Source organism: Hipposideros armiger, unplaced genomic scaffold, assembly GCF_001890085.2.
Source record: "Hipposideros armiger isolate ML-2016 unplaced genomic scaffold, ASM189008v1 scaffold_877, whole genome shotgun sequence".
Lineage (NCBI taxonomy): Eukaryota > Metazoa > Chordata > Mammalia > Chiroptera > Hipposideridae > Hipposideros > Hipposideros armiger.
In genome coordinates this window covers 179,551-203,296 of record NW_017732227.1, presented here as the reverse complement: position 1 = coordinate 203,296, position 23,746 = coordinate 179,551, and the positions used below count along the sequence as shown (strand labels likewise).

The 23,746-nt window shown below is 34.0% G+C and overlaps 1 protein-coding gene across 2 annotated transcripts in view; it reads right to left on the bottom strand.

Moving 5' to 3' along the window:
* EPHA3 (EPH receptor A3) overlaps positions 1-23,746 on the bottom strand; it is a 361,979-nt gene that overhangs the window by 241,208 nt on the left and 97,025 nt on the right. For both annotated transcript variants that reach the window (XM_019629966.1, XM_019629967.1), the window contains exon 3: positions 14,343-15,003. In XM_019629966.1, coding sequence (XP_019485511.1) covers positions 14,343-15,003 — 661 coding nt within the window. The remainder of the gene's footprint in view (positions 1-14,342; positions 15,004-23,746) is intronic.

The following is a 23,746-nucleotide window of genomic DNA, read 5'->3' as shown; positions in this document are numbered from 1 at the left end:
TTGCATAAGGAAACGCCCTCAATTTCCAAGCATTTTCTCTTTGATATCTCTTTTACTACTCTGCTCACGTTCTCTGTTCTTGTACTACCCAATTCAAGCCACTGAATGTCAGTCATGTTGTCCAGCTCTTTGCAAGCAACATTCTTTTCCTCTTTTAAGATATCCACTTTCAGGTGACTATTCCTGAAATCTTTACTTCTTGTCCCAGATAAAGAACCTTTGCATAGGTGCCACTTTCCAATGACTTAAGTAGCTAGCAGGATTTCCTATGCCTTCAAATTCATAGAAATTTCTAAATAAATTCCTGAAAGAGTTATTCCTACCACAATCATAGGATGCCTGAGCCTGGGGTCCAACTTAGACTCTGCTAATGTGTAATATGACCTTTTAGCCTTAATTTATATCTCTACAAAAGAAGAGGTTACTCTATAGCACGGTTTCTTACTTAACCTTGGCATTTTTGACATGTTCGACAGGATAATTCTTTGTTGTAGAGGCTTCCCTATGCACTATAGAATATTTAGCAACATCTCTGTCTTCTAAACACTAGATGCCAGTAGCAATCCCCTCTTTCAGCTGTGACAACCAAAAATGTCTTCGACACTGCTATTGTAAATGTCCCTTGGGGGCAATCTTGCACGGGCTGAGAACATTACTTAAGGTTTTAAAATACTATAGGTGTTACACTGAAATGATCTGCATTAGCATTTGATTTCCTGATATTTCCACTAAAATCTAAGTTCCTTGAAGGCAGGGATGTTTTTCTGTTTTGTTCAGAGTCTCATTTCTAGTGGATACTTGGTATAGTAGGAACTCATTCAATGTTTGCTGACAAAAATGAACAAATGATGGAATGTTTAACTGCACAGAGACTGAAAACTCTCCATTAGCAGCACATTTTGATTAATCTCTAAACAACTTTTCTTTTTCATTTTTACCCCATTTTTTCTTCCAGAATATTCTGCTTGCTTCCTTTTAACCTAAATTCAGTTTCTTTCCCCTTTTAGAATACAAGATACATGAGAGCAAGAACTGAACTCTCCCCGTCCCCAGTTCAGCATATTCATCCATTCTGTATGACATAAAACTTTACATATGATGATTGATAAATTAAAATATTTCTTCTTCAAAAAAGCAGCATGAGATAGACAATAAATGGATCCAAATCTCTGAAATACAGATTTCTCTCTCTAATCATCACCAGAGAAACAAAAATGTTCCTTTCCAACCATTTACATATGCAGATTTGTTTCTGAGTTTCCCCAAACTTTTCATGTTCTTTATGCATTGATTTAAGGATGGTATTCTCTCACCCCATAGCATATATGCTTTGTCTTTTCTTGTTGAAAGTGATTCTTTATATCAAAAAGCAGCAGCTGTTCTCAATTACAACATCCACATTTAACTTTTGTAGCATTGTAACTGACCACTAAACAGAGAATTTGTGAATATTTTACATTCAGGGTCTTTTGCTATTCGAAGTCATTCTTGTTTCTTATTTTTTAAAACAATACAAAAAATCTGTGGCTGACCCAATGAGGGTTATGACTTTGATGATCTCGATCACCCATGGGACCCCTGGGTCTATGATTAGAGATTCACATTGTGATCCTATTTCTAAAGGATAATCACAGCAATATACCTCAGAGGACTATAAAAATAGTGGTAAACAAGAAGACCAAAGTATATAACACATATTTCCTTTTCTACTATCACAGCTTATGTTCCTTAAAAGTGACATCCATAAATGATTATAGAGTTATCTGCCAACCGGATATTTTGCTGCACCCTGGAAGATGAGTAGTGACAACAGCAGAGCAGACAAGCAGTCTTTCTAGTCATGCGATTCTTTCCAAATGGCTCTTACTTTAAGGTCACTTTCCTCAAATATTATCAAAACTTACACTTCTCTCTAAAATTGCTCTCCATTAAAGTTTAGTGCCAGCTGTCAGAGCTGTAATGTAAACCCTTATTAGCTCTTATAAGTTCTACACTGGAACTAATAAGGGATTGTCAAAACTCCAAACAGACCTAAGTGGGGGCAGAAATCACAGGAAAGAACGTGGAAAATGTTCAATGAAGCTGTACTGGCAAAGCAATCATTGTGAAACTATTACTGATGTGTTTCACAGACTCCAAGAATCACAAAAGGGAGAAAAATATCTAGTTCTCAGTTTATTTTGCATAGGGTTTGATTATCTTCCTCTGGGAGGGTTGACGGAAAATGCAACAAATAATTGGAAAATGTAATAAAATATTAATAATCTCTCTTTAGAATTACTACATGCATTCTGAAAAAAAAATTATGTTGCATTCTTTAAATTTTAAAATTTCTTTAACAATTTTAAAGAAGCTTTCATATTATCTTAATAGCTAGAAAAAAAAACATGGGATTGAAAAATCAAAGATAATATTCTTTACAAAAGCCATAGATTATCTAAGTTTTAAAAAAAATTGTTTAACAAAATGGCATGTAGCAAATTACAACCAAGGAAAACTGTCGACATAATCTCTAAAGTAATCTAAGTTAAAGAAATAAAAATGGAATAAAATTTCAAGACTTCCTGCTGGACCCAACTAGACCTGACAGTAAATTACAATGGCAGACCCATGACAAGGTGTTATTTATTAAGATGCCAAAACCACTCTAATTTTTATACATTCAAAATAATCAGCATTCCACAAAGAAATGGGTATAGATGTAGGTTTTACTGGAAAATTGTAATTGATTTTCAGATGAGTTTACAATTAATAGATATTTAGAGAGTGGTATATGAAGCGATGTTCTGGTCTTCCTCTGAAAATGAGACTGAAAATTCAATGACAGAAACAACTTCTGTCATGTAAAGTCAGAGCTATTTTCCTTTCTGTAGCTGGAATTACGCTTTCCACGTCTTAGATTCCCCCAGTGAGTACTATCCCGGAAAGCTTAATCCATACTTCGACACACCAATGCTCAAACAAATAAACTACTCAAAAGGCAAATTATTTGTGTACTCCAAAAACTATACATGGCATATAGGCGTAACAGTCCAAATTGTTATTTGGACTGAACCAGTCAAAGTATCTGAAAGTTCACACAACTTAGTGATGTAAAATAATTTGGTATTCTAAAAGCAGACACCTTATTTGATAATAGATGACTGTGAACTGGGTTAGAACCTTAGGAAAACACCTTAATACTGACCTATAAAATGGTCTTCCAAGTTAGGATAAAAAGTAGCAAACTATCTATTTAGAGAGAAAATGTCTTACTATTTTTCCCTCTTTGAACAATGGGATTGATAAAATTATATAGCTAAAGATAACCCACATAAGGTACAAGAAGACATATTTTACTAAAACACTAATTCTTATTTAGTTGCAATTCTGTGTTAGAATGTTACTAACATTTATAAAACTGCCTGTGATTTTTAAGGTCTTTTGTGGTGGTTCATTGCTGATCATTTAACTTGTTCCTATTCATTACGAGGTATTTAAATGGTTAGATAGGAATTTGCTCAACTCCCTAAATTTAAGGACAGGCATATCTCTCCTAAATATGTTTGCAATTAAATTGTCTTTGACTGCTCAAAATAATGTGATTTGTAGTATATACAGAACAAAGAATTCACATTTCGTTCTAGTACCTTAAACATGCAAATCCATGGTTTAAATTTATACTGTTTGTTTTTATATAAACTCAAAGATAAACTACAACACTTAAACAAGTCACAAATGGAATACACTCCCTTATTTTCCCCTCTCTCTTTTTTTTATATTTGGAAGGAGTTTTTACTTAATTACTGTTTAGATAGCGCACTGACATAATTTGATTGAAAGTTTCCAGTAATAGCACATAGTAATTCATGTAAGCACATTTAGCATTTCCTTCATTCAATTCATATTTTTTTCTTCACTGCTTTTTTCACTATTTGGATGATTCTTAAGTATACATAATAAATACCTGAACAAATCAGAGAAATATAGTTAGTCCTACACAGTCAAGTAAAATGGCTTGAGAAATGTTTTTACATACTTGATTACTTATTTTTTACTCACATGATTCCTGCAAGGCAAGAATGTTAATTATCATATCTCCTTCAACTATCTAACTTAGTCCTTTATACAGGAATGTTAGAACATAACACTGTATGAAAAATGTCAAGATTTAGCATTTTTGAAATGTAGCATTTTTACTTATTTTGCTACTGTTGTTGTTTGCTTGCTTCTTAAATTATATATTTTTAAATAAATTAAATCCTGAAAATCTTCCTGGGTATAAAATATTAAAATACACATCTATAAATTCAGGCTGCTTTTCAAAAAACAATGGAAAAGATCCATGCTAGAGAGGATAAGTGCCTGAGATATATACCAGATGGGAAAAATCAACTGACAGCTATTTAGAAGAAGAAAAATAAAAGCTATGAATAAGAGAATAGAGGAAATATCACCTATGATTGAATAGACTAGAAGTTTAATGGAACTAAAAATGAAGTCTCCTCAGGAAAAAACAAATCCTTTTTGAAAGAAGGTAGACAACCAATGACTGAGTAATGAATACATAAATATATGAATTCATTACAAATATTTTCTCTCCCTCAGGGTATCTGTAAGATCTAAGGTTTGAGGTAAGAGACAGACTGTTGAAAGAGTAAGTTTGTCATATCTAAGTGTTTTAACACAGATTAAAACAAGAAAGCAAGGAAGGCAACATATTCCAATAATGTTGATGACTGACAATTAACAATGAAGTTCAAATACCTTTCATCCAGTGCTAGACACTCTACAATGTGCCAAGGAACACACCCGTTGGCAATTTTAAAGTGTAAATATTATCACTCTCATTCAGTGGATTAGAAAACTGAGACTCAAACTAGTTAGCCACACAAGTGATAAGCAGCATTCCCTGGGACTCTTGAGTCTAAGCATTCAAACACTTATCAGGGATAAGACCATATTGCTAAATAGAACAATTAAATGCAAACATGAGTTTGAGGACAAACTTGGGAAAGTTTTTTGCATCATGTTAATGCTGCCATACTTATGTATATTGGTGAAAAGACTTAGAAACTTATATAAAACAAAGGTTTTATAGCTATTATAAACCTGTCATAATGTATCTGCCTAATTTGCTTGAAAATTGTTTACATTATTACTTAACATTGGCATATTTTTTTTCAAATAAATTTATTGTTTTGAAAAGTCATGGGTGTGCAACAGCTAAGGCAAAGTGGGCATGGAGGGCTATCATTTTAAACCCAGGAAACACAAATAAAATTTTCACAATTCAAGGTGAGAAACCTGATAAATTTAATGCAGTCATTATGGGATGAAACAATGCTTTAAGAACAAGGTGTGTAAAACTCAGAGACACATTTCACCATCTTCTTCAACAGATCTTTGCTTTATTATAGGTTATGAAACTAGTGGTAACTGATTTTTGCAAGTCAGAAAAAATAATATTCATCATAAATTTATAAGGAGAAAAAGCATTCTCTCAGGTACTATGTAAAGGATTATTATTAATTTACTTCATCTGTTCATTACTATAATGATAGTTTAGATGAATCTAGCCTTCACTTGTTGCAATTGAAATGAAATGCATTCATTTCAAATTAGAACCATGAATACCTTTATGTAGCTTCAAAGATACAAATATAAAGTAAGTTCTCTCCAGAGCTTACATTCTATGACTGCATTGTTGGCGTGAAAATCTCCCAGTATTTACTCACCCAGAACATGTCTAATTGAGAACTTAATTATATTCTGCCAGGTTCTAAGCACGACTTGCCTACAAAAAGACAAAATGTAGTCCCTCCCCTCAAGCAACTCCCAGTCTTAAAACAATGGGAAAGAAATGCTTCTGAATTTGTTAAAATAATATGAACAGCTTGAAGTTCTAGAAGGTGCACGCAGACTCAGTAGGTACCAAGAAACATCTGCTGAGATTTTTAATTTTCTCTAGCTCCTCTGTCAGAGCAAGCAGAATTTTGAAATCATTTTGTTATTGAAACCTTGACAGCTTTCTAAAGAGAGTTTCAGAATTGACAGAAATGAGTGGAGAGTTAAGAGTTGGTATTGGTAAGTCTTAGGTGAAACAAATATAATTACAAATAATCATAAAAAAGTCTAGATATCTTTGCATATCACATCAAACACACTTTTCTATTAAGCTGCTTGTGTACAAGAACAAGGAATAAAGTTAGCATTCCACAATGAATGCACAGAGATAAAACACAGAGCAACAGATTCTTCAGTGACATTAATAAGGTATTTGGTATATTAAGTCTAAACAAAGTTTGTAGGAGCAGAAATATTTATAGTAACCTCCTGGTTTCTGCCTCAAATGTAATTAATTGACTATATAAAAAGCCATTAGCATTCTCAATTCTTCTCTCTAAATTGAATCAAAGCAGATAACATAACTCATTAGCCAGGATAAAAAAAAATAATAATAACAATACAGATGATGAGGTTTCCTTGGAATTAATGTGAAATTTCTTCACACCTCCAATCTTAAAAAGTAAAGAGTTATGTTGGCATGTAGGAGGTATGAAGAATTTCCCAAATGAAATAAACCAAGTAAATAAAGATCATCAATAATTGAAAGCAAATAGCAAATGATTTATGTTTATAATTTTAATTTTGTTAGTCATCTTTTTAAAAGGTTTATTGAAATCCTACAAAAATAACTGAACCTGCAATTTGACTGAATTCTTAACATCCAGTAAGTTTTCCAGATCCTAGAAACATGCCCCAAATGAGGTTTAAGCCACACACAGAGTAAATTTAAAAAGATACCATGATTTCTTCCTCTATCATTAAATTGAGAAGTAGCTTCTTAAAAGAAAAGCCATATTTTTGAAATTACGTATTAAGAAAATTCCTAGAAAACCAACTCTGATGCATGATTTCTTATTTTTCTCACTAATCTTTACATTACCCTTTATCAGTTTCAGCTTATACACTTATTTTTTATGTGCATTTCTATTTTACAAAATTTATCGTAACAAGTACTTTCTACACTTCTGGAGCTTCCTTTTTCTGGATTTCTAGTTTGCTTGTCATAAAATTCCTGAATAATTCTTTATCAATAGCTCTTTTACTCCTCCCTTATTTTCTTCTTCCAACCAGCCCTTGAAAGAGAAAGCTGTACCATTTTCTAGTCTCACTTTCCCATGTTCTATCTGCCTTAGCAAAGAAAAAGAAGACCAGAAACATAAAGCATCATATTGCAGAAAATTTTAATTTCCCATTACTCATGTACTCCCATACCAATACCTTTTTCCTCATCAACACTAATAACGTCTTTTTCAGTTTCAACTATTAATTAACTTAACTCTTTTTACTCAAAGATATGGTCCTTTGGCGGCGGAGACCAAAACATTTTATATTTTAAAAGTTACTCTCTCTTTCTCTCTCTCACATTTTTTAACTACCAACCAGACTAATTTAGCAGTGATAACATTCATTTTTCTCTTTCCAGTGTCTAACACAAGATTTAGAACATATAAAAGACTCAATAAATGTTGAATAATTGAATAAATGGTTAAAGGATAGTTTCCTCTATTTTTTCTCATATCAGAAAAAAGTGGACTGTTGGGGAAGTTTGCATTACATACAAGAGTAGATAATGCCATGGTTGCAATTCTGGTCCTACACAGAGATAATGTTGGTTTTATTTATAGTTTTGAAGTTGATGGATGACTTTTTTGAATACAAATATTTTTATCTATCTATATATCTATATAACTATCTCTCTCTCTCTCTCTCTCTCTCTCTCTCTCTCTCTCCCCCCCCCCCCCGGGGAGTGACATCAGCAATATGGATGCATGAGTTGTTCCTCTTGATCTCTCTTTTTGAAATCACAACAAGTTGAATAGCTATAATTGAAAAAAGGATTATCTATGCAACATACAAACTCAGATGAGAGATCCGCACATTGAAATGTCTGAGGTGGGCAAATCTGGGCAAACAGGGGAGGAGAGAAGGGAGAAGAGCAGACAGGTGCCACAGGATGCAGCCCGTACTGCAGTTCCAGGAGAAGGGAGGATTAAGACAGCAGGTGCACTCTCTGTGGCCCCAAAAATTATGTCTGAAGGATCAGCATGTAAGATGGCTAAACCAATTGACTGGGGCATAGACCCCAGGGCAAAGACCAAATACAGAAGTGCAAAAGCTGTGGTCTAACAGCCCTCACTGCCAGGCAGAAAGCAAAGCCACAGAGCCTGGCCACCTCCCCTCACCTTCCCAGAGCTCGTGTCGCCCACACACACCCAGTGTCAGCAGCACGCCCCAGAAAATAAGGTAGCAGTGTCAGATTAAAGAGCAGAATATCTACAGCCCTGAGGACTGGAGAGATAGTTCCAGAGCAGCAGACGTACACTGCAGCTAAACCCAGTGACCAGGGAGGAGATATAGGGGTGAGTCAGCTGTGGTCTGGCAGTCGCCATTATTTGGAGGAGAACAAAGACAGAAACACATCAGCAGCCTCTCCCAGCCCACCCCACCTCCACCATTCACAGCTGATCACTGAGGGAACACCCGCAGCTGCTGAGGCGCACAGCTCTGGATCTGGCTGCATGGGCTCAGAACCCCATCACCCACCACACCCTACCAAAGGGATGGCGCCCTGAGATGGAGACTCCCACCTCCCTAGGAAATCTTCCACAGCTAGAAGTTTGAACAGGGCAAGAGAAAGTAAAATTATCCAGGGCTACCTACTGGAAAAGAAGAGAAAGACCTCTTCATAGCAACCTGCTGCAGAATTCACTGTGCTAGATGCCCAGGAAGAGAAATAACTCTTTAATTACCATGAATAACCAAGGTAACAAGGAAGCTAGGGTAATAAATTAAAAATCTCCAGAAAATAAACTTAAAGACAAGGAAATATGTGACATAAATGACAGAGAATTCAAGATTGCAGTTCTGAAAAAACTCAATGAGATGCAAGAAAACTCAGATACGCAGTTTAATGAACTCCGAAATAAAATCAATGAACAAAATGAATATTATACCAAATACATTGAACATTAAATATAGAAACAAACAGAAATTCTGGAGCTGAAGGGCACAATAAAAGAGATGAAGAATGAAATAGTGAGCTTAGGAAATAGAACTGACCAGATGGAAAAAAAATTAGTGGTATCAAAGATAGAAATCTGGATATAATACACATAGAAGAAGGGAGAGACTTGAGAGTTAAAAGAAATGAAAGAACTCTACAAGAACTTTCTGACTTCATCAGAAAGAGCAATATAAGAATAACGGGTATACCAGAAGGAGAAGAGAGGGAAAAGGGAACAGAGAGCCTATTCAAACAAATAGTCAACGAGAATTTCCCAAACCTATGAAAAGAACTGGACCCTCAAATCCAAGACACAAAAGGAACACCTAATTATCTCAATCCTAACAGGACTTCTCCAAGGTACATTATATTGAAGCTGTCAAAAATTAATCACAAAGAAAGAATTCTTATGGCAGCCAGAGAAAAGAAGATGGCAACTTATAAAGGAAAGCCCATTAGATAGATTATCACCAGATTTTTCAGCAGAAACTCTATAAGCCAGGAGGGAGTGGAATCAAATATTCAAACTATTAAAAGAGAGAAATTATCAGCCAAGAATAATATATCCCACAAAGCTATTCTTCAGATATGAAGAAGGAATAAAGACCTTTCCAGATATAAAGAAGCTGAGGGAATTTTGCACCACAAGGCCTACATTACAGGAAATACTGAAGGAGGTTCTTCTACCTGAAAGAAAAAGACAAAAGGATACAAAATTATAAGTAAGATTACTAACAGACAGAAGTGGGAAATAGCAACCCTGTACACAGAATAGAGCACTATACACTTAAGCAAAACATAAAGGGTAAGGGGATAAAAATATAAAAAAGGAAAAGAGAAGACAACAATTTGCTACTGCAACTCAGAAATGAGCTGACAGCATAAATAGGGATAATTTCTGACAACAAAAACATAAAAGGGGAGGACTTTAAGGTCTGAATTTGCAAAGGGAGTGGAGACAAAATGGATGCTGAAGAAAAAGGACTAATTTATTTATGAAACATTTTTTGACACTTCAAATATTTTTACTAATAAAGACAACCAACATTCTATTTTTACATTTATTATCATTCATTTGATGCTGAATTTACTCCCATGCCATAAGTTTTTGTTTCTTTAGTAACATGTTGTTTAATCTCCACATATATGTGGTTTTTCCCACTTTTCTTTTTCTTTTTTTTTTTTTTGCAGTTGAGCTCCAATTTCAAAGCATTGTGGTCAGAGAATATACTTGGTATGATTTCAATCTTCTTAAATTTGCTGAGGCTAGTTTTGTGTCCCAACATGTGTTCTATCCTTAAGAATGTTCTATGAGCACTGGAAAACGATGTATAGTCTGATGTTCTAGGATGAAGTGCAAATCGAATAAAACAATACATCAAAAAGAATGACTGGGTTAAAGAAGAAATAAAACGAGAGATCAAAAGATGCATAGAAACAAATGAGAATGAAAATATATTGTGTCATAATTATTGGGATACTGCAAAAGTGGTATTAAGAAGGAACTTAAGTCATTGCAGGCCTATCTCAAGAAAAAAGAGAAATCCTGAATAAACAACCTAACATTACATCTTAAAGAACTAGAGAAAGAAGAACAAATGAAACCCAAAGTCAGCAGGAAGAAGGAAATAAGAAAAAAATAGAGCAGAATTAAACGAAATAGAAAACAAAACGACAATAGGAAAAACGAATGCAACAAAGATCTGGTTCTTTGAAAAGAGTAATAAAATTGACAAATCCCTGCTACACTCACTAAGGAAAAAAAAAAGACACAAATAAACAAAATAGGAAATGTAAGAGAAGTTACGATGGATACCACAGAAATGCAAAAATCATACAAGAATACCATGGAAGACTATATGCTACCAAAAAAATAACCTAGAAGAAATGGACATGCTTTTAGAAATATAGAACTTTTCTAGACTGAATCATGAAGAACTGGAAAATTTACATAGACCAATCAACAATAAGGAAACTGAAACAATCATCCAAAACCTCTCCAAAAGCAAAAGCTCAGGATCAGATGGCTAGTGAGTTCAAAGACGATTTAATACCTGTCCTCCTCAAACTCTTCCAAAATATTGAAGAAGAGGCAATACTTTCTAACATTTTATGAGGCCAACATTACCCTGAAACCAAAACCTGGTGAGGATAATGCACACAAAAGAACACTATATATCTCTGATGGATACTGATGCAAAAGTCCTAAGTGAAATATTAGCAAATTGAATAAAACAATACATTAAAAAGACTATACATCACAATCAAGGGGAGTTCACTCAAGGGTTCAAGGATGGTTCAACATACACAAATTGATCAATGTGATACACCACATAAACAAAATAAAGGACAAAAATCATATGATCAATCCATAGATGCAGAAAAAGCATTTGACAAGATACAACATCCATTTATAATTAAACACTTAATAAAATTTGTATAAAAGAAAATTACCCCAACATAAGGGCCATATACAGCAAACACTCAACCAATATCATACTTAAAGATGAAAAACTGAAAGCGTTTCCTCTAAGACCACGAACAAGACAGGGATGCCTCCTGTCACCACTGTTATTCAACATAGTATTGGAAGTCCTAGCCAGAATAATCAAGCAGGAGAAAGAAAGAAAAGGCTTCCAAATTGGAAATGAAGTTAAATTATCACTTTTTGCAGATGACATGACTCTGTATATAGAAAACCATGAAGACTCCACCAAAAATCTATTAGAAATAATAAACAAATACTGTAAAGTTTCAGGATATAAAATTAATGTACAAAAATCCATTGCATTCCAATATACTAACAATGAAACTTCAGGAAAAGAAATAAAGAAAACAAATCCAGCACGATAATGATGAGTCCAAAACTCAATGCGAAGGAGCCTTGTTATTAATGAACAATTTTCATTATTAATTTTGAAATACTAAAAATTAATTTATTCTTCCCATTCATTACCAACACACTTTCGTACCCCTTGTATAAGATTTATTGGTCTGTCTTGCAATAAAATTATTCATTTATGTATCTGTCTTTCATATTGGATTCTGAGCTCCTTGAAGGTATACACAATGACTTATTCATCTGTTTCCTGTGTGTCTGACATATTACTCTGTATTAATAGATAGTCAGAAACACTTATCAAAAACACATCAGCACCATCACTAACAACAACAGCAAAATTCGAAGTCTCAAGCAATGCTGGCCTACACAATTACAGATACCAGTCTATAGAATTAATTGGTTGACTACTGGATTTTCAAGATGCACTAAAACTGACATATTAAAATAAGTATCAGTTAAAATGAAATTGGTTTATAATCGGCACAACAAGTAATTCAGAACAACACAGAATCCTGACTCATTGTCTAATAACCTGAATACACAAATATTTGTTAATTATGAAAAGATTGGAAGCCCAAACGCACCTGACAACATCAGCAAATGTCAAAATACAGGATAAGAACATGATTCACATTCAAATTACATTGCCAAAAATCATCCCCCTTTTAAATTCCAATCAAATCCCATCTCTGTTTCTACTAAAATTACTTTTATTGGTTTATTTTCAAGATGTTTTTATAGAATAATTTGCTATTTATGCATATGCTTCTTTTATTCTGAAATTAATATTTTTGAATGCTGAGAAAGCCTGTAATAATGTAGCATTACTATATCAAAGAGATGCTATTTGATGTCCTGCTACATAATAAACTACAAGATTCAAGGATGTAAAACTTTGACATAAATGTTATCTCTAGGAGTAATTTGACATGGTGTACCACTGAATAGCATAGTAGTTACTTTAAAAAAGTGGTTCAGTAAATCAAGGTAGGATTATAAAAATAGTAGCAATTCTGAATTGATTGTGAACTTTCTGAATACAACTTAATATGACTCTTTAAAAAAAATTCTTCTACTAAATTCGTCCTCAAGACAGTATGTATAATGAGCTAATAATTTGAATGCTTTATTTCTAATAACAGTTTTATGTGATTTTATTACTTCACAGATACTTATTTTTCTATTTATTATAACTTTGAATAAAATATAAAGCACTATATTAAAATTATTTAAAATACAAACATCAAATGATTAGATTTCTTGCTCAGTGGAATATTCTATGAGATAGCTCTGCTTAAGTTAATATATATTATTGACATGAAGACACATCTATTTCTCTCCTGGTGTGGATATCAGAGTCTATTCCAGTAGGGATCAAATTAGAGGGGATAGCCAATTTTTTAACTCCTCCTAAACTAGGCCTTCATTATTTTGTTTAAAAGAAATCTCACAAATGTCATATATCATAAATAATACCATATAATAAAATACAATTTGAAGTGGAATCTGAAGGCTTTTGAGACTTCTCTCAACTCATGTAATAAGCAAGTAGTGGCTAGTATGTCATTTTAATTTTAGAACTTTCAAAAATATACTTGGTAATAGTATTCTCATGGTGCTTGCCAAGGATCTAAATAACATGGAGAAGTATGAGGCTAGAATGTACCATTTGCTCTCATTAAGAAAATTGTTTTTTCTATAAACTGTGCCCATAGTCAAAGGAAAAATGCTATGTTCTGTTCAGATTGTTAGAAAGGTCAATGTAAAATATACTAATTAAATGTAAAGTATATTAATGTATATAATAAAGTACAAAATATATTAATTTCTTCCACATGGACTCGAGACTTACTGAATGGCCATAAGTAGCACACCAAACTCAATTCCCCTGGCAGAGTGTAATAGCAAACAAAGGTATTAAAACAGACTAGATTCTAAAGACTAGGTACTTAAGGTTTCCTACGTATTTATACATTTAAACTTTTAATGTCTATGAGAAGACTATAGTGTATAGCCATGAAGTACATACTGCTATGAGATAGAAAAGCACAAACCTAGTCAACACAGTATCTAATTCTGTTAGAATAAGATTACCTGAATGCCCACGATGTTTCTTCTCTCCACACAAAAAGGACAGAATTGTTTTTTCTTTCAGTTGATGTAGAATTATATCACCATAGTCATTAAATAGCAGGGAACGCTTAAAAATAGCATATGTAACACCTCGTGTGGGCTGTAGGCCAGCGCCACATAATCAAACATGTTAATATTTCTACAACGAACTATGAATCAACACAGCAAGTGGGATAAATTTAGTCTATAAATAGACTGTTCAGTTTGAGGTACATTTTGCTGCCAAGTGAGTTCAGGCTAAATTCATTTCTTTTAATTACTCTATGATAAACTCTTAAGTGAGAAACACCACGAAGGAAAATAGAGAAGACTTACCTTGGCACACAAAACCTCTCTCTTCGTAGCCAGCATCACAGGAGCACTTGCCAATGGGTACAAGCCATTCGCCTTCCGTACTGCAATACATCCTGGGGGGATCCTCCTCCTTGGAATTGTTAACACAAGACCCTCGAACCTCCACCAAGGACTGGGAATCCATGGGTACAGTGTCTGGAAACATAGCCAGATTCTTCACTGTAAATGGGCACTTTTTGAAGTACACTCTTACGGACACCAAGGCGACACAAGCTCCAACATCTTGAAATGCCAAATAAAATCCCTTCTTGTTGACGGGACCCACTTCTCTAACCTCAGTGTTAAGCTTAAGAATACGGTCCCCGAGATCCATTTGAGTGAAACTTTCATCAGCTGCGATGGTGTCAATCTTTGTAAACTGATGCTCTCGGAACTTGACCCCGTGATCATCATCAGACTCCATGTAGTACAGGTTGAATGTCTCCTTGCAAGTTCCCAAAACCAGCGGAATGCTATTGCAGTCCCGTAGAGTGAACTTGAGTTCCACGTAGATCTTCTGAGCTGAGTTCCTGGGGACCCAGTTTGTCCTCAGCCAATTATTTTGACTATGATCCATGACATTGCACACCTGGTAAGTCCTGATGGGTGTGTAATGTTCATCAACACCACTGATTTCTTCCCACTAAAGAATCAATGGAGGAAAAAAAAAGAATAAGTTCATGAATAATAGTGAATACAAGATTAGGATATCAATGGCGTCACAGGAAATACAGTGTCACAGTCTTACTCATGACTGCTGCGGAACAACTCCATAACATTCTTGTTTGTTTGTTTGTTGGCAAGGTTCTCTGAGTTCATTTATAATTTATAATTTTGATGAACACATTTGAACTGCATTGCAGTTTGTGGGATATTTAGGATAAAGTTGCTCAGCAATTAATTGAATTTAGCCAAATATTTCAGGATCAAAACCTCAAGTCAGGCATTTTCTATAACACTCTGAAATGGTTTTGTTGTATAGTTTTGGAATGCTTTCTTGTTTGTTTGTTATTAAAAAAATAGAATGAAAAAAATACCACTGCCTAAATTCATCTTTATTAATCTTTTCCCAGTTTACAGCAGATTCTGGTAAAATCAATATAAATGGCAAGGCAAGGTGAATACAAATGATGTCATTACCGTGTGTCTTCAGGCATGACACTTTTTAATGTATTCAGTCATTTCAAAGACTACATGTTGGGGAACCATGAAAGAAAATTTGAAGTAAAAATATAAACATGGTTCTCTCCCCTTCCCCCCGCCAAAAAAATCCTAGTAGTTATTCATGGAGAACAGAAGATATATGTATCGTAAACATTTCTATTTTTAGTAACTTTTACTCACTTTAAACTTTACATAAGCAAAAAATAAATGGTTATGCGGGTTGTTGTTGTTGTTGTTTGAGCAATTAGGATTATCCTAAAGCAAATGTTTTTATTGTAAAAACATTTAAAATGTTTCAAGACTTTTTAGAACAATGAATCACTACTTCTCTGATCCTTAGAGCAGGTTTTGAGAATCATGTAATTTAGCATCAAATAGTTAGTGTTACTTACAATTACACAACTATTACACCATTGTTTCTAATGATTATCCCTACATCGACACTTTTAACAAGCCCAATTTTGCCTACTTCTGCCAGGAAACTACATCTTTTAAAATATCATTCTTTAAAAAATGTTTTTTTCCAATTACAGTTGACACTCATGTTAGTTTCAGATGTACAGCATACCGGCTAGATGTTTATATTAATATAACTTACAAAGTGAACCTCCCAATAAGTCTAATACCAACCTGATGCCATACTTAGTTATTACAATATTATTGACTATAGTCCTTATGATTTACTTTACATCACATGGCTATTTTGTATCTACCAATTTGTACTTTTTAATCCCTTCACCTTTTCACCCTGTCCCCCAACCTCCTTCCTATCTGGCAACCACCAGTTTGTTCTCTGTATAAATGAACAAATAAAACAGAAAAAAAAACTCTTCGATAACAGAGAACAAACTGATGGTTGCCATATCATTCTTGAAATAAAAGTCTTCTAGGGCGCTCCATGTCCTATGCAATAACTTTCAAACTCCTTAGTTTGGCATTTGCATTTTTCTAAAAACGGTTTCTAACCTACATTTATATTTTTCTAAAAATGTGAATTGAAGTTAGTGAATTATGTTTTACTTATGCACATACTATGTGTTTTGTCAATGTCAACTCTTGTCCTATTTTGAAAAGACATGTATGATCTTCTTTTTGTTTATTGTATCACCGTAACTGGACTCTGCTCTTCTTTTTTTTTATGCCTTCCACACCCCTGTCATGCTTAAGAAACTGTATTATACAACCCTTACTAAATTTATTTCATGATATATGATAAATTTAGTTTTGTTTCAACTCATTTGCTAAATTTTAGACCTTTTTACATCCTCCATACTATGCAACACAAAACTTCACCTTTTGGGAATTATAAAAATCATTTTCTCCTATAATACATGTAGAAATCATTCAAAGGGTTAACTAATATAAAGTTCTTATTAGATAATGTATTTTTATTTTGTAAATAAATAAATAAATAAATAAATACAATCCTTGTGAAGCCCATTATAAATGTGTCTCTAATTTTTTCCCCGTTAAGGGAATGGCAAGTTTTATATACTTTTAAACTAAATCTATGGCATCTAAGGTGTATTAACTTTTTTTATATTTATATTTATTAAAACCACATAGTAATTCCAATCTACAACTTCTAGTCACAAAATGAGATAAAATGTTAATTTGTTAAATTGATGGTAACCATGAGCAAAGAAATATGGCATTTATTTGACCTTTGAACTGCATTAGAGAAAAAATAAATTATTTACATGAAGGTGTTTGAATTATCAAAACCAATGTGGGCCCCCACCAGTGTGAAAAGCATAGTTCAAAACTTCTTATTCTCCTTAGCTCTCCTACAATCCTAAAAACAAAGCAAAAGCAAGTAAGTAAAAAGCACTACTTATTTTAATAATCATGATGATTCAGGTCTATAATATAAGAAAGTCATTAGTTTTCTGCAGGCAAAATTGGCTTGACTTCATTTTCACACCCAAGGCCCAACCAATAAAGGAACACATTTGGACTTTTTTAGAAAACACTAGACTTAATATACAAGATACATTTATATATTAATATAAGAAAAGAAACTATTCACACTGCTCTTAATAATCACCAATATACCAGTTTCAAACATCCACTCTATGAACTTTTTAAGAAGAAAAGTGTATATGAGGATCTCGGTAATGAGGATTTTACATCAAGGTGCCTATAATATTAAAGTCATATTCAAAGCAAAATTAATGTATAAGTTTAATATGAGAAAAAAAAAAAACAGTGAACAGAGTTGGAGCTCCAAAATTCCCTAATGTAAAAAAGTCAGTATTATGTGGAATCTCTCTATTATCATTACATTGGTATTGTAAAATACAGAGCTAACAAAAATTCTAGAGAATAAATGTTTTCCATGAACATTTTACAGAAAGCTAGATCATGGGCATCATTATTTAAAAATAAACCAATTGACTTAAAAACTTTTAGGTCAAGATTTCCTTACTAGAATAAATGTGAGTTTGTACTTCAACTGAAGAATCAATTGCCAGTTTCTTCTGCTATGTATGAACAGCAATTTTACTGGACATCAGACAGAGATGAGATTATGTGGAGATTTTTTTTAATTTGATGTAAAATATGATTTTGATTATGGAGCTCACTGTAGTTTAACATTTTTCCTCTTGATGCTAATTTGGCAAGCTATCCCAAGTCCTTGAATGCAGAGGTATAAATTGCAAGATAATGCAAACAGCACCACAATGCTTTGCACGTAAAAGGTTGGAGAGAGCAATTATCACTTCATTAATTTGTAATGAAGACCAAATTGCCTGTAAGTGATGTTGACTGGCCATCTCGGACCACTTGCAAAAACAAATCTCTAATTCTAACATTTACTGAGGACTGAAGACAGGAGAAATAAAATCTCTAAATGAGCATTTTCACAACAGCAGCAGCAGAAACAAAAATCATTAATGAAAGCTGCTGCTGTAAAGCTTACACTTTATACATTTTAAGAAATGCCCATATTGACCCTATCTTTCTACTTCAAGAACTAATGTGCAATATAATAAATTATTGGAGATCCTATACTGCCATAGTAATTGTCCCAAAGAAGATTCAGAAAAATAAATCGGTGACATAGAATTGATGGCATGTAGATTTGGGTGGTTCAAAGGATCTTTCTCCTGATATTCCTAATTCCTTGTGGAAAAAATGGAGGGCCACGTACTAAACTGACAAGCTCAAAGGAGGCCAGCATGGCAGGCCTTACAATCTCAGAGACTGAAATTAACCTCAAAGGATGATCTGAACATAACAATTTCTAACTAAAAGCTGGTCATGGTGGGTAGTTACATTCTAGGCCTGCAGCTTCCTTGACAAAGGTCAGTCTTCACCTTACAAGAGACTGTTTCTTATCTTTTTTGCATCTAAGATAACATACCTTTGGAATGTGAGTATCTATCCCCTTTTTTCTGGATCCCTCAGGGCACACCCACCACACCAGAGCACCAAACCACAGAAACCCTCATCATTATCTTCTCCAAATACCTTCTCTATGTACTGTAAATGTTAATTACCTATCATGTACTAATCAAAGTAAAAGGAGTATGTGTCTCTCCACTTTACTTTTTATCCAACCCAAGATTTTCCCACTTTGCTTTCTCCTGACCCTTTAATCGACCACCAATGGATTTCCAGTGACTCTCCTTACATCCCCTCCTTTGATTCTACTGTATAAAATAAGCTGCAAACTGTCATTCTCTGGAGCATTTTCTCATTTGTTGAAATTTTGCTTCCCAACAATTGTCATCAGTTTGGCTCACATAAACTTATTAAAGTTTTCTACAGGTTTAGACATTTCTTATATCGACATCCTAAAGAAAATCTTTGCAAGAGGTATCCAGCAGTAATGCTGTCTTCAGCAGAAGGGGATACAGAACTAGGAAGAAAGAGGTCAAATTATTTCTAAAGCTCAAATTCTCCCAAATAAACAACTCTAATATTTAGCTTGGGTCCCACACTATTAGAACACAGAAGTCAGAACTGAGAATCCTTTTTTTTTTTCTTTTTCCAGATGGAAACTGGAAAACATGTATCCAGAATCCCTCTCCCTAGCAAGGTCATTCTGAAATCTATGTCCAGTAGCATAATCACAGTGAGCCTCTCCATCATCAAAAGATGGTGTGGAATACAAAGGAAACTCTTAATTTATATTTTCTAGATAGCACAGTTCCATGTCATTGATGCAAACACATATTTTTTGGGAAAATATATATTTTTAATTAATCAGCATTTAACCTAATAACTATCATTTTGATAAACCTCAATTATAGTAATTAAAGATTTTACTCATTGGTGATATTACTCTCTTGGTTACATTTTTAGCTACTTCCTAACAAGGAATAAGGAGAAAAATGTTTGCTGTTTTTTTTTGTTTTTTTCTTAAGGAGGTAGAGCATGCAATACATTTAGTGCATAGGCTAACATAATTTGGGATATATTAAGAAAGTGAGAAAAACAGCTTCATGATTTATCTGATAAGACATAAAACCAATTTCTTTGAAATTTACAGATAAAAATAAAATAATCACCAATATTCTTATTTTACAGTATTGTATTTACATTTAAATGGTTAATAAGAAACTCATATTTCTGCACTTTACAAAGTGCTAATGATTAATCTTGCACTCAATGATTGTGATATTAAGTTGGTTCATGGCTACTCTTTCTCCATTCATATTTCTCAATCCCATGTTTTTTCTCTTTGTAAACATCCTAGTCATTTCAAAAATCAGTGTTTATCTTAGAAATATTTGAACACTTACCATGCATCAGCATTTTAAGCATGGAGATGCATAATCACTTACAGTAAGGGTGTTACTGTCAAGTGTCAGGCACAGATATATTTATAAAAATCATTATGCTTTCATTTATTCATCAATAACTTTTTTAGCACATTCCCTGCCTCAAAAGTACATATACACAAATATAAATGTGTATGTGTGTGTGTGTATATATACATTATATATATATATATGTATTTCTAATAGTATATTATATAAAAAGATAGAGTAAAATAAAACAGCTGAGAGGAATGGAATTGTTTGGTTTTTGGGTTTTTGTTGCTGGTAATGTTGATTTGTGGTCAAATCAGAAAATTACATGAGTCACCAGGGAATCAAGGAGAGAGAAAATGGGGATTTGATGTTGGAAAGCCAGAGTTTAAGGACAGGAATGCCCAGAAGGGGTCTGCCTGGGATGGTATGGCCAGCAATCTTAATAGGAATAACCACTATCTATCACCCCACCTGCCTTTAAACCCCTAAGTATTCAGCAGAGATTTGATAATGGTATTAGAACTGCCTCACTGAATATAGGGAGGACAGCATTACAGTTTGGGTCAAGTATACTGAAAAGAGCTGAAAAACCAGGCAAGTGGTGAAAAAAACAGAGATTATTAATGAGGAAAGCCAACAAATGGTTTCAGAGAGTGAGAGCAAGAGTTAGAGGCAGAGTAACAACCCTGTTCCGAATTCTCAGGAATATCAGGCAGTCCATGGTACTTCCTGTAGTTATAACAAAACTCAGGTTATTAAAGGCATTGTCTCCAGAAAGCAGGAAGGTATGGGGGTCCTTGGGTCCCTTATAAGCCCCTGCCTTGAATTCTCTGTCTCTACCCAGAACCTCACGCTCACAAATGCTTCCATCTTCTTTCTCAGCACCTCTCAGTTCCTTAAACCCCTAGACTGAGACAAGAACTAGAGCAGCTTTGGCTTGACTATTTTAGGCCTTTAAATTTAGGGATTCTCTTCCCAGCTAGAAGTCGGTGCTACTGTACTGAGATCTCAGGGCTGTAACCACATCTTTATTTCTGTGGACAAATGTCCCATATTTCTGACCACAGCCTAATTCCCTTACATCAGTGCCTCTTATTTCTGGCTGAACATTAGTCAGAGAGCTTCTCCAACACACTGCTTCATGGGTGCCTATTTAAACTCTTTTTTTTTAAATGGCCTAGGTGATCTAGTGTACCCCTAAGGTTATAAGCCAATGCTATATGTCTTTTGGCCAACTGGACTTTTAACTTCTGATCTCTACTTGACCTGACAGCATACTCCAATGTCAGCTTCCAACTCTTCGAATTACCTCAGAAACTATGTCTAAAGTTTCTAGATAGCCCTTCCCCTGTCTCTGTAGAACGGCCTTTTTTTTCCATGCACATATTTTTTTTTTTTTTAAGTTTCAGGTATAAAAAGCAATGTAATAAATAAACATTTACACCCACTACAGTGATCACCCCCCCCAATCTACTACCCCTCTGACATCTTGTATAGCTGTTACAATACCATTGCCTATATTCCCTGTGCTGTACTCCACATCCATGAATCTATGTCTATCTCTATATCTATCTCTATATCTATATCTATATCTAGCTCTATATCTATGTCTATCTCTATATCTATCTCTATATCTAGCTCTATATCTAGCTCTATATCTATATCTATCTCTATCTCTATATCTATATCTATGTCTGTGTCTGTATCTGTATCTCTATCTCTATCATCTATCTATCTATCTATCTATCTATCTATCTATCTATCTATCTATCTAAAATGGCCTTTTGCTCAGCCCTCATCTCATGTTTTTTGATTCCAGATTTGCCAAGGCTCAGACACTCACCTGAATAACCTCATCTCCTGCCTCCCATAAAGAATTGTAAGATTTTGTAATAACAAACAAAATAAATCTAATCATAGTATTCTTCTATTTTGCATCTGGTGGTAAATGCAAACTGTGTGTATTACAAAAAGATGTAAACAGTGTGTGTGGGAGATTATCTTCAACCACATATTTCTTTTGGTATGAATGCAAGACAACTGGTTTTAGACATGCTGCTGTTTTTATGTTTGCCATAGTTTGATAGTTTCCTACTGTGATTTTCTGTGGTAAATTGTGATTTTTAAAGACATCCTTATGATAGCAGTTTTGTTCAATTCTACATGCATTTATTTAATATTTCTGTATGCAAAATCTAGGGTAGAAACTGTGGGTAGCAAAAAGTTAAAATGTGATTTTTGTTATTTAGAAGATTTGATGCTAGAAGGAGAGGCACAAGTATCACACAAGGTAAATGATGAAATGCTCTCTATCTCAGGTAGTACAAGGAATTGGGGGAAAGGAAAGATTAGCGCTATAAGAAAAGTCCTGGGAAGGCATTAAGGAAGAAGGAATGGAAGGGTAGTAGGGCTTAGAACTCCTACAGGGCATATATATAGAGAGAAAAACTGTTAGCAAACGAAGATATGTAAGGACAGGCCTGTTTAAGAAATTGGTTTCCAGTATAGTTATAAAATAGGGCACTGAGCACTGGGTATGTAGGCAGTTACTTAGAACAGAAAGGCGTGGGCTGCTTTGAGCAACAGCAACTGACACATCTCTTCATCTGCTACAGTGAGAAACTACTGAAGACAGGCACATGGTTAGCTCTGCACTGGGAGTTGGTTCTGAAAAGAAGAGAAGAGAAGAGAAGAGAAGAGAAGAGAAGAGAAGAGAAGAGAAGAGAAGAGAAGAGAAGAGAAGAGAAGAGAAGAGAAGAGAAGAGANAGAAGAGAAGAGAAGAGAAGAGAAGAGAAGAGAAGAGAAGAGAAGAGAAGAGAAGAGAAGAGAAGAGAAGAGAAGAGAAGAGAAGAGAAGAGAAGAGAAAGAAAAGAAAAGAAAAGGAAGGGAAAAAGAAGAGAAAAGAAAAAAGGAAAGAAAAAAAGAATGAAAAGAAAGGAAAGGAAAGGAAGGAAAGAAAGGAAAAAAGAAAAGGAGGAGGGCTTCAGAAAGACTATTGCAAAGATTCAGATGAGAGATATAAAGATGACCTTTTTGAATGAATGTACACTGAACATTTCTTAAAAAATTACAAACAAATATGCTTTCATATGAATATATACAGGATACATCTACATGTGCAGAGAGTAACAGCTCATTATATTATAATTTTTTGACTACTAAAACATATTTTAAAAAAGATGCCTGTTTGTACTAAAAGACTACAAACAACAGCAGAAAAAAAAATCAAGGTGCATGTATGGAAACAAATGCATATCTTTAATTTTTCTCTTATAAAACAGTGTTCTCATTAGACCTCATATATCTTTAAGAACCTTCAATTTATATTTACTGAATAACTGTGGGCCAACCTCTGTATTGATAATTGAGTAATGAAGGAACCTGTTCTTAAGGAACACATAGTATTTATGTAATATGCTTTTTTATATCTATTGTTATTTTAAAGACATATTAATTTA